At 36.2% G+C, this 13,226-nt stretch overlaps 1 protein-coding gene across 5 annotated transcripts in view; it reads right to left on the minus strand.

Annotated features, from left to right (window-relative positions):
* The window catches only part of FTO (FTO alpha-ketoglutarate dependent dioxygenase), a 258,770-nt gene that overhangs the window by 14,769 nt on the left and 230,775 nt on the right, over positions 1 to 13,226 (minus strand). For 3 of the 5 annotated variants that reach the window (XM_049806749.1, XM_049806746.1, XM_049806744.1), the window contains one exon: positions 7,870 to 7,998. The exons of the other annotated variants lie outside the window; for them this stretch is intronic. In XM_049806749.1, the coding sequence (XP_049662706.1) occupies positions 7,870 to 7,998 (129 nt within the window). The remainder of the gene's footprint in view (positions 1 to 7,869; positions 7,999 to 13,226) is intronic. 5 annotated transcript variants of the gene reach the window in all.

Consider the following 13,226-nt stretch of genomic DNA (forward strand, 5'->3'; position numbering starts at 1 on the left):
AATTGGAAGGTTTAGAATACCTTCAAGAGAACACCTTTGCATTATGAAAACTTAGGGCCTTAAAAAAAATCTTGTTTGCCAGTCTGCCTTTTATATCTTTTACTCAGAAACAAGGAAGGGTGTTAATCTCTGCATCTCTGGATTTTAGGAATCAAATAATCTTCTGCCAGTGTAAAAAACCCTCTTGGTAGAAGTCAGCTAGGACTGTGCCAGGAAGCTTTTAGCAGTGTTCAGACCCATTTTTTTTCTGAACTTGCTCCAGAACACACACAAAAAAGGAGAGTATCCATCTTTGCATGCAGGCAGCCGTTTTAGAGATGTTGATGTCTGGCATTATGGTATGTTATTAATTTAGCCTGAAGAAAGCTGTGGCCCAATGATGATTTGAATTCTGGAAATTATAAAGTGCTCCTACCATGACAAAGGAAATGGAGTGATCCAGGTTATCTACAGGGCCTGTAGCATATCATTAGGCAACAGAAAAGCTGGTACAGGATTCATTTGATGGATAAGACAAATATCTAAAGCATGCCAATCAGTATGTTTTTTCTGGAAAACAAATCTTGTTGGACAAACCTTTCAGGATGACAAGTTCAGTTAACTAGAAGAAACTATGGAGGAATAGGATGAATTGATTTACGCTAGCTAGTGAGTGATTTTTTTTTTTTTTCCTAAGTAGCACTGAATGTCAACAGAACATACACCACAAGTAAGTAATGGCTATGAAGTAGCATAATGATAAACATCAATGGGGAATTACTACTGAATGGTGACCCTCATAAGGGATTCCTCCAGAGACCAATATGGTGTCCAGTATTAGTCACATTTTCATCAGTATTCTCAAAGTAAATAGCAATGATCAGCTACTTGACAATTTTTGCAGATAGCACAGAGACTGGTATGGTTAAAAACCATGTGGACAGGACTTAGCCCTGCCAGGTCACTTAATGATCAGGACCAAATGTGTTATAGAACTACATGCAATGACAGGAAGAAGGGTGACTGGAAAAATTGATGAGTTTGTGCTCAAAACCACTGCATCTGAAAACGATGTAGATATTATCCCAGACAACTCAAAATGAATTCCCAGTATCATACCTAATCCTTCTGTATTCACTAGGTAGACAAATATGGGAGTAACATGGAATAACCTTGTTTCCAGCTTTTAAGAAGTACGTTGAAAAGAGCAGAGAAGAGAGACTGTGGAGACAGGTGGAAAATACATGATGATGATTAACTCAATTTGCTTCACTTATCAGATTTAAAACTGATAGATGAAGGAAAATATCTTGTATGAAAGACCTCTCTTGTCTAGCAGAGGAAGCTGGAATTTGAAAAAGAACCCTGAGAAATTAAAATATGCCTATTTTTTACAATGAAGTCAATCACACACTAGGACAAACTATTAAAGGAACAGAATATACTTCATTTCTGACATCTCCAAATCAAGAAAAGATTCCTGCCTGGAAACCATGCAGTTACACAGCTAGCACAGGGATAAAAGGATAAAATTTAGTAACTTGTGACAGAAGTCAAAGCAGCTGACATAAAAATCTTAAAAACAATGATGCTCAAACTTTTACATAACCATTCTTTAACGAGCTTACTTTGAGTAAGACTTTAAAAAATCCTTGTAATACACCTTGCTGTAAAATTATACATTCTAATTGGAATGGATGCTCCAGGAGAATGAAAGAAGACAGAAGACTTCTATTGTCAAAGTCCCAAAAGCATCAGCTTAGACTTTGAACCCAGTACCACTATGGAGAGAAAAACCTCTGATGCAGGGAATAAAAACCTTTAGAAGCATCCATATTCCCCATTTTCTTGCACTTGTTATAGAGAGGTATAAGTTCATATACACAGGTTTAACTGAAAAGAGAATTGGCCAAAAGGTATGTACATACACATATATTTAATTGATACTACAATCTGTCATGTAATTTATGAAAAATATTCAAGATACAAAAATGTAAGTAAACAGCACGTTTATCATTTCACTTACTTTGTTTCTCTTAAAGCATCCTGGAATCACCAAAACATACAAGGTCACACTGAATCAAAGGACATCATCTGCTTGTTCAAAATGTCATTATGGAAGAATCAGGAAAAAGCAGCTGTATTACAAGTCACCTTTCCAGCTCTCACCAACAAACTATTAATGGAGAAAGTCAGTCCTTTACAGCACATTACAGGACCAAGGTCACCTGGGAAACCATAAGGCCTCACTGGCTACCCACAAGACCAACTTGATTAGTCCCAATAACCTCCTGCCCTTGCCAAGGGACTGATGGAAAGTCAAGTTTTTCAGGAGACTGCTAACCTGGTGTTCATGCTTTTTAGATGCACAGTTATACAAGCTAAAGTGTCTGATATTCATCTAAAGCACTTAAGTTTCATTTACTGTACAGTGTTCGCTACTGTCTATTAGAATTACCATGAGCATTATAATTATGTCGATAATCACAAGTTCTCTAAATACAAAGACAGTCTAAACTCAAAGTTTATGTCAAGACTCATTCATGTCTGCTAAAGAAGAGTGTAACTTTGGCATAGTAACTTGTAATTGTCTTGTTCCTTTTGAGTGCCATAAATCAGGTGACGGGAACACATCACAGGAAGTGAGTTGTCTTGGAAATAACCTGGAACACATGCCAGACACTTTTAAGCACTCTCTTTAGAATACAAATAGACTAAACCCATGATTTCAATATGTGCATGAATTATGAACTCTGTGTGTTCCCTGTACAGAGTCCTCCAGCTCACTACAATAAACTAATTATATAATATGAAATGTGTGAGAACCCAGTGCAGTTTCCTTCTATACCTTTATTATGTTTCAGTAACCAGCTACATTAGAATGCTGGAGAATGTTTCACTGCATCAATGACAGGTTATATTAAACATGTAAACTGGAGAAACCTCATAAAATCAAGTGATATGGAAAAGGGGAGGGGGGGGGGAATCTCTAGGTTGTAACCATTTCTTCCACACCTATGTATTTGGTTTCAGATTCTCTTTATTACATCCCATGTACCGATGAATGAACGGGACTAGGTTCTTTCTGCATCTGCCATAAGCCCTTTGAAGATATTACATTTGTTTGTCATGAATCCATGTAAGTCCTGTGATTTACCTCCTATGCTGGTCATAATAAAAATATGGTATTTTTACCATCATTTTCTCAGAAGAATTCTACATATATAGGCACACTCAATGAATAAATTGGTGTGGTTTATTTTACAATTTTTCTTTTTCTTATTTGTGAGAAAGAAGTAAATTCTGAATAATGGTGAGGGAGCACCCCCCCTCTTCTATGGACTTTCTGTGTAACTCATGAATCTGTTGCCAGATTTGAATATGACCTGGTACCTCTCATCTAACTTTATGTTGCCGCAGTATTCTGAGCTATAAAGAATAAACCATAGTTCCACACCAAAAACTGATGAGAGGATGCTAGTTGTTTAATTGTTTGGCTTTCTGTTCTTTAAAGCTGTCTCCACTTTAAAATGTTCAACTGTATACATCTCTAAAGATAACCAAGCTGCGAGCTCAGACAATGAGAACCAATTTTAGGAGAGACCCAAAAATGCCATTTATACTACTTACAGAGTTTATAAACATTTTCTCTGTAATGCTTAAAGCTGTCGCCTGAAAGGAAATGCAGTTTTACAAATTACTATAAAATTGTTTTATTTAATGCCCTATACAATGAAATTAAAGTTCTAAGTATATACAAGTAAGTGCACTTCATTCAGCATTATCCTAAAACAGTGGAGAATTTAGACAGCTTTTCATTTCGGTAATTTTTTAATTTTATTTCTGTGAATTAGTAATTATAATACGAATCTTCAAATACGCATATATTTCATTTATTAGGAATAATTCCCCTTAATTTGATTATTACTATGGATATAGAAAGTGCTTTTCTTTGACTAAGGCTAGACTAACTGGTCATACATACCATTTGCTCTAATTCTCCACAAAGTTGGAATGAAGTAACAGCTTTCTTTTAATTCTCTGTGCCTTTTTAATAACTTTTTCTATTTCCAAGACAGCTTTCTTGCATTTTTCTCCACAGCATTTCATTTGGTTTCAGTTAAATTCTTTAAACCTCCACACCTAACTTTAAGTATACCAAATTTAAAATGAAGACTTCATGTTGTAATAAAAGCATATCAACTTCAGTATATAGTATTTACCTGTAAGCTCATCTGCTTCTGCTGCATATTTAACTACTTTCTATGCCCTCATTACCGCTCCATCCAAATGCCCTACACTTCCCTTCTGGTGTCACAGCAATGTGCTCTCAATGCATGGGAAATCAGTGCTTGAACTAGGCAAGAACTGTATTAACTTCACTGACCTTAGTAAGGTGCCTAATCCATTGTACAACCTTCCCTCCCATCAGCCTACTACTACGTATTTCTTCTCAACATTCAATTATCTCTCTTAATCTGGCAATAACAGGCCATGCACTTTCAAATCAGAATCCAACCCTACAAAGGATGCCCTAAGCAAAGAAAAAAGCACACTGAAAAGCGAAAGGAAATACAGATTACAGGTGTGCTTAGCATACCTGCAAAAGATCCAGAAATGTAATTCTGTGATGAAATGAATTTAAAACACTTCCTTCAAAATTCAGAAAGTGCTCTGTCAGTTAATGCCTCTTCATCCACTCCTTCACAGATGACAACTCATTTGAGGAAAGAAACAAGTGTTTTTCATCAATAATCCTCAACTGATCAATGCTATACAGGAACCTGGCACAACCAACAGAACCCTCTCTACTTTTCCACAAAGATAAAAGTCAGGACAAATGTATCTTTAAGATGTTTTCTTCACTAATTTGCAGCAATTTCTCACTACTTAGGAGCTGCTAGAACCCTCTGTTCTCCAGAGATTTAATGCTAGAAGGTGCTGAACATTCAGTTCTCAGTGATGAAAACGGGAGTTGATGGCTCTCAGCAGCTCATTGCATTAGACAGTAGGGATTGCTCACAAAAAGAATGACAGCCATACCTGAAAAATGTTAAGCAAGGTCCTAACAGTTCAGTTACTGGCTGGTGTGCACCCAGAATTGGACAACAAAGTGATGAAGACAAAGTAAGCATCTCCTTTTATGCTTGCTTAAAAAAAAAAGAAAGAAAAAAAGCCTATGCATTTTATGCTCACTTAAAAAGCACTGCATTTTAAAGCTATGCTTATTTTAAATAATTTATATTGTTTCCACTTATCCACAGCTACTCTGAGAGAATGAGCATGGTGATACCAAATTGTCTACTAGAGCTACTCACAGGCACAGTTTCTGTTTATAGCATAATGCAAAGGATGTTTGCAACAATTACCTAGTCATCTTAAATTCAACTATACCAGTCTAAAGTATTTCTGAGAATGTCTCACATTGTAATACTTTAAGTATATGAATTTCTGTATAATATTTGCCATTATACCTTATGTTTGCATTAAAAGAGTCTTATTTCCTCATTAAAAAAAATCCACTGGGAAGTGTGGTCATTCTACAGATACTATATAATTATATTTCAGATTTAAACTTCTTTGATGGAAAAAGATGCATAGTCCAAGTCTCCTAACAGTTCTACACTACCTTAATCAAATTCATTTATCTTCAACCTTTTATATCATTTTTACACTAGCATAATTGAATTGAGTTCAACAGTTATTCTTATTTACATCTAAGTATGGAATCAAGCCCACAGCATTTCTTTTCGTGACTCAAATACACTGTCCAACGATCCAGTAAAAGTACATACTTTCAATTCCATGTGTGTTTTTATACAGATACATGACACACACACACACTTCAAACAGTTACGCAAGGGACAAGAACTGATGCCATTTAATCTGGGTTGGTTTTATTCCCCCCTCAAAAAGCAAAGATATTTGGACTGTTTAACACAGTCACATCAGAGTACAGTAGGATCTCTAGTTGTAAGAAATTTCAATTAGTTATTCTTTGCTTTCAGGTACTGTAGCCACTAAAGCAACTTAACTTTAATTCCATCTGACTTCAATTGTGTTCAAATTATAGTAAAAAGGAAGAAGACAACAAGCTGTAAATATGAAAAGAGACAGAAAATCATTGAGAATCATGCCTTTATGAATATTTGATGAAGAAAGGTTAGATCTACTGCTGGTAAATTACAAGAAATTATGTCCATCATGTGACTCTGTCAGCAAAGGTTAATACAAATAGGTTTGGATTTAGTTGAGATGACAACGAGGATTAAAAAAGATTTGTCCTGTCCTTGCTGCAATTAGTTTTTCTCCTATTATTACTGTAACGGAGTTTATCGTTAGGATTATGGTAACAGAACTAGTGCTCAATGAAATCATTTTGTTTTTCATAATACCGTGGCAGTTTTGCAATAAATTTTTCATCTCTACTAATCTACCTCTTTATTGTGCATTTGCTGAAGTAAAGATACAATCATTAACCCATTTCTTGCTGTAACAGGCCTTATTTTGAATGACAGGCATTTCGGGCACCGTCTCATGGGCTGCAACAAGGCTCACAGGCTGCCCCACCACCGTTCCCCATTACGGCAGCAAGGGAGGAGCTGTTGATTAGGTGGGACATCACACAAGACCCTTTAGACAAAACCAGCAATGACATCTGATTTTGTCCGCAGTAACAGCTCTTCTGTGCTCGTGGTGATGGAAAACGGGAAATCTGGAAGTTGTTACTGTACATGCACGCACACCAATAAAAAGGAAGAGGTCTTGAAAATCACACCCTTCCCTCACATTGTAACTGCTTCAAAGCACAAACTAAAGCAGATTGAAAACTTGATAATATTTTCCATAGTAAGAATTTGTTCGTACAACAACTATCAAACAACTATGCAAAAGAAATCAGAAGCTTAAGTAAACCTAGGTTTTCTTCCAAGCTGCATTTCAAATGCTAACATCTAAGTTCAAATGTTACATTTACTCCTGTTCTGACAAGTTGCTTTAAATACAAAATTTTGCTATCCTGGGGTCCATATTTTCTTTGCCCACTTTTGAGTTTGAATATACACTTTTAAGAATGTACATTGTAAGTGAAGCAGAAATTTAATTCAGATTTTTTTAATCTGATGAAAATAAAACTTTTTGTGTAAACTCTTCTGATGAAAACAAAACTTTTTGTGTAAACTCTTCTGATGAAAACATAAATTAAAACTCTAGAAGTACATAGTATATTAGTAGGGGTACACAGAATTGCTAGGAAGTGTTAAAAGTGACTGGCAAATAACTAATTGGAATTGGCATGCGCAGCACAATTGATGGCAAGCAGTCATACTTCAGTGGTGTCCACCGAGAGTTACTTCTGCAGTTACATATACTTCTTCCACACTTAACGCCACATGAAAGAAGGAAATTTAACACATCAGGAAGCTTGCTAGATTATCGGAACGTCTAATCAATACCATTGACAACAATTCTGTCTAAAAGCATTGGGGCAACCCTAAGTAAGATACGGAAACAGGCATTCAGGACCTTTGCCAATTACCTTTGACCCAGTGTTTCCACTCCATACCCAAGGGGCAACGTGGCTTCCTTTCCTGGGCTCTTCCACCTAACCACTTTCCAGCTGCCTAGTTTAATAAAATGCACCCTTCACGGCAGCTTTGACCCAGCTAAAACCAAAACAAATAAAAAACCCCAAACCCCACTAGTGCCACAGCCCCTGAGGCATGAGAAACAGTGATTCAGGTCATACAGTTGCTACCCTGCTGCAGCCATCTTATCAGTTGCATAGATTGGACTTGTGTAAATCTCAGCAACGTTCTCAGCATTATGGGACTCAGTGGGATACAAATGGCTTCTTCATGTACTAGGCTTGCTCACAGAGATTTGAGTTACCTGTGGAGCAACTTTCCCACTCTCTGACATACACCTGGTGGTCCTGAAAGACATCGTGACAAATTTCCACTCGCCAGATTTAATGCTCTAAAAAGCACCCAGATTTTATTGCTCGAGTTGAAGGTAACTCTGAAAGACAGAAGACAGGGATGCGTATGTCTCGAAATACCTCAGGTAGCATTAGGGAAATGAAGTGCAATGGAAAAAACATTAAACTCATAGTATATGCAACATATCAAGTTTGACTGTGGTTCCCATGTACTGGTAATGGCCATCTAGCTTAAAACAAAAAAACAAAAAAAAACAACAAAAAAAAAAAAAAAAAAAAGAAAAAGGAAAAAAAGAAAAAAGTGATCAGCCTGTTCTGAAAAGAAACATCTCAAAGCACAAATGTACTACACAGGAGTCACGGATCAGTATGTAAACTTTTAAACATGTTGGCTGCTATAACAAAAATCAGAAAGGAGTACAAGGAGAGTCATATCTATTAGCTAAATATGCACTTAACTTCTAGAAAAAGAATTGCATGTCACAGGGCAGGAAAAATGATTTTGTCATGTTATCACTGACTTGATTGTGTGTTTAGCCCTGAGACCAAGCAGCCTGTGAGAATAATTCTTCTATGTAGCACTGCAAGGTAATCCATGGAGCACAGGTTATTTTAAGGACACGATCCACATTCCACAGCTGCATCAGTCACTGAATTTTGTAACTCTTAAATAAAAATGTGAATATTGCTTTATGATTGTCCCAACTGTCACTTTTTCAAAAACTACCAGATGACTCCCCAGAGACAGAGTCCTTTAACTTAAGAATATCTTTTTACAGTGATATCAAAGTAAAAAAAACAATAAACAAACACCTCAGGCCTTCAGCTTTAAAGACAACATCAAGAGATCAGAAATTTTGCCTGCAAAGAAGTTAACTTATGGCTGATTAATGAAAGTAACCTTAAATAGCAGGCATATTGCCATAAACAGGACACTATAACAAATGGGTAGGAAATAACAGGCAGCTTTCAAGGGGCTAGAGCACAGCAGCCTAGAAGAGAAATTTGAGCAGGAAATTTGCTTTCAAATTTGATCCCAGATTCTTGGAATGACCAAGTAAGTCATATCTGCTATAAAGTCCTCTATAAATCCCCACTTCCATGTATCCTATAACAAAGTAGATAATGGATTTAATTAATTGTTGGTGGGAAAAAAAGTTACTATATATGATCCATAATAAAAATTTTGCTTGTTGTTATAGGAATTACCAGAAATAAAAAAAACCTGCTAAGCTCTATGAACCCTAAAGGTCCTCAGCTGTACTCATACTTTGCTCCATTTTATGTCAGCAGTATCTTTTGTCTATTACTGTAATTCACATTGAGTATCTTAGGACTCATTCAATTACTATTGTTCCCTCTTCTCCTTGGTTGGCATAAGATCAAGCCCCAAAAGAATGAGCTTCCAAAAGACACTTAGCTGGTCTCTTTGGCCTTTTTGCTACCTCTTCTGGCCTCAAATATGCTTGGTTTCATGTTCATACACTTGCTTCTTTACCAACCTCCCACAGTTCCTTATTACGATTTAGTACATCAATCTTTCTCTGGTCCACCCAAAAAATATGCCTTAATATTTTATTCTACAGGACTGCTCAATTTCCTTTACCATAAGTGCTGAGGCCTCAAACAGATGTAAAACAACAGGGGTTTTTGTTTTCCTTTTAATTAGCTTTGCATATCTTCAGCTTGTTTTACCTTAGTAATTGAAACTAAAACTTCTCAAAAGATAAAAGTGAGAGGCAAACACACATTGGCTGCTTAGATTGTGCCTTATTTTCTTCTCCTTAAGTTGTTATTAGTACTTAATGCTTCTAGGTACAGAAACTGTATAGCATGATTATCATTCCGAACTCTTTGTAAACTTGTCTGGGTGCTTATGTTGCTTTATGTGATAAAACTAGTTTCATTTTTACTGATGTGGATGACATTTTTCTTGCCATTTTCGCCTGCCTACATTTCTTTAAAATAATAACATCATAAGCTGTCCAAAAGCTGGTGGAGATCATTTGTGTATGCTTTTTCCAAGCTCCACACTGATATGAAATAATAAAAAGACTTTATTCATAGTGGACATAGTTTTTTTTTTTTTTAAAAGGCTTGCTGATATTTTCTTACTGTATCTGCCTAATAGTACGCAAGCTTACAGATTAGTACCACAGAGAGAATCCTATGGGCTGTAATAAGGACTGAGATGCAGTGATACTCTACATGACCTTCTTTTTTTCAGTTACAACGCAGTTTTCACCTGTTTAAATTTATTTTAGATCTCCAAATTATACCTTTAAAAGTCTTCATACCTCCACTTAAAGTATTCAAACAAAACTTACCCTTTGCTACTTTTAAAAGTTCAGCAGAAATGTTTTCAACACTTGCTGCTTTGCTGTACATGAGCACTTTCACTGCCCCTTGAATTTCTTCATGATTTGCTCAGTTGTCTATGAAATGGTGGGGGTTGGGTCACCTGTAATAATCTCAGCATCAGGGAGCTCATTAAAGCACCATTTTTGTCTTTCTATACCTAGACTTTAGCTATAACTTCTACAATTAAGGTTTTTGTCTTCATTCTTTCGTATGGCATACAAACACCGCCATGTTTTGCTCTTCATTGCTGCAGTCGTTACCTTTTACCTGTTTTTATCTGATTATCTACTACTCACTCTTCTTAACCTTCTCTCAATAATTTTTCAGACCCTCAAACCTGTTCTTAATTGCTAGCCAGCGTTCTTGTCTGTACTTGATATCCATCAAAGAGTTGATTTTGTATCTCTTTCATTCAGCACTTTACTTTCACCGAGAAAGGAGGACGAAAAATACGACATACTTTGAGCTTGTGCTGATCAGACATCCTTGCTAAACTGAGGGAATGATGGTAGAAATGCTACATGCAAACATCACTGTCTTTCAAGAGTCAAAATGGCTGGGAAACAGATCACTGTATTAGCAAACTACTCTCTGTTACAGTAGAGGAGAGACTCCAAAGCAGGAAATGGAAAGTGATGCTATATACTCAGCAATTACTAGGTTTGTAATCATCAGTGAAGAAATTTGCTATTTAGGAATAAAAGGAAAATGTCAGTGCACTAAATTCATCAAAATACACATTCTGCTAAAGAATGAGCAAATGAAGTATGGTATAAATTTAATGAAGAAATTAAATTGATATATGATAGTCTTCCAAAGTACAATTTTCAAATTAACCTGTATAATGGTGATGCTAAAACAGAAAAGAAACAATGCAAAACCAACAGAAACAGGCCAGTTCTGAAAAAATATTTTCATCAAATATTTGGTAGGCTTGCGAAGAATCTTATATATTCACATTAATAATAATCAAAAGGTATTACGTATGTGCAGAAGGGGGTTAATGTCAATCAGATTAATCATACACCACTTATCATTTCATGACACCATAGTAATATCGATTACAGCAAAAATCTAGCAGATTAACTGCAGTTCAGATTGCTATCTGCTAGGAAGATGGCAACATGTAGATTTTCAACAACAAACAGCTGAACAGACAAGCTGCCTAGACCAATTATACCTATACATTAAGATGCTTAGTCATGCTGTCTTTTAAAAGCTGATATTTCTTTTCCCCTTCAAAAACAGTGAAAGCACAATTACAGAAAGATTTTTTGATGGAAAATTCAAGATTAAAGTAAAATCAAGACATTTTACTTAGGCATACTTAAGTATCTTATCGACCCTGCACCTCAATAAACTGTTAACTCAATCCCACAAAATTTTGTATACTCTGGTTCTTACTCAACAAAGTCATTCAACATGCATTCATCTTCAGACATGGGTCTCAACAGAATTACTGATTCTCTTACACAGAGATCCATATAGCCTGCATAAGTAGGCCTGGAATGTTTAGCAATCTGTGGAATGAAACACATACGTAATATTGACATAAATGTATACACAGAACAATTCATGACTTCTACAGGAGGAAGTTAGAAGCTCTAGTTGCTGTCTGAAACCAGTAAAACTATCCATCACAACAGAAAGTGCTAAAAATTTGTATGCTATTAGAAATGGATTTTCCCCAAATAAAATGAAATAATTTCAATATGACCAGGTGAGGACAGTAATTTCAATTGTCTGAAGGAATGGACAATGTGTTATTCTACAAATCAGCTGGCTCTATCAGTGGCTGTCAGAAGAACTCAAGAGTTTGATATTATCAGGGGAGTTATATTCATCTCTCAAAATTGCTCATGTGTGGCTTTGTATTTGATAGTTCAAGAAGAAACCAGGCAACCATACGCAGGTTTTCATGCACTTCCTCTAAACCTAATGCTGGACACATGAATCTGATACAGCTTGTAATACTATGACATGCTGACAATGAGCTTTTTCTCATCAATCTTATATTAGCTTCAGTGCTTAATTTCTTGTGTAAATGTATACTGCGCACTTCTGTAAGAGCATGTACTACGTGCCACATCCTATGAAAATTAGTGAAGTTAACATGAATAAAGTGATCAAGATGAGCAATGTTATAGCATACCTCTTTTGTGTAACTAATGTCTCTTTTAAGGAAAAAAAGTTTCATCCCTCATATTAAGTAAACCTGTTCAGAACTGAACCTAACAAAACTCCTACTCCAGGTCTGTGGAACACTGAATCTAGACTGATGTAAAATATACATTGGCAGACTCTTAATAGTGATTACTGTAAGTGAGCTCATGCTGCAAACTACATGGATGCAATGTAGAATTGCTACTATTTTAATCTTTCAAATATGAAAACTTAAAGTACTAGTTAAAGATTGGCATGAATATGGCTATATATCAGTTCTATGCTCCTGTAAGACTAATGACTTAATTGCATTTCACCTACATAGAACCTAATTAGGACACTGAACAACCAAATGTTTTCTGTGTGTAACCAAATGCAGGATTTGTCTGATATAGGCACCTACAAACAACCACTGCAGGAAAAAAGATCATCTGAGGTTGAATGGACAGCTGGAAAGGTGACAAAAATTTGCTGTGATGATTGAGGGCTCGGAGCATAGTGGTTAATAGTTTGCACTCCACCTGGATGTCAGTAAGCAAGCGAAGTACCATAGAGGTTTATAGTAGGACCTCTCGTCTAATGGCTTCATCTATGATCTGGGGCACGTAAAGGGCTGCACGCTCATGAAGTTGGTAGGTGACATCAAACTGTGGGGGGTCATCACTAGTAGTCAATATGCTCAAGGGCAAGGCTCCCATACAGACTGGAGGAATGGGTCAACAAGAACCTTATGAAATTCAACACAGAAAAATGCAAAGTCCTGCATGTGGGAAGGAATAATGAT

Source organism: Accipiter gentilis, chromosome 7 (assembly GCF_929443795.1).
Source record: "Accipiter gentilis chromosome 7, bAccGen1.1, whole genome shotgun sequence".
Taxonomy (NCBI): domain Eukaryota; kingdom Metazoa; phylum Chordata; class Aves; order Accipitriformes; family Accipitridae; genus Astur; species Astur gentilis.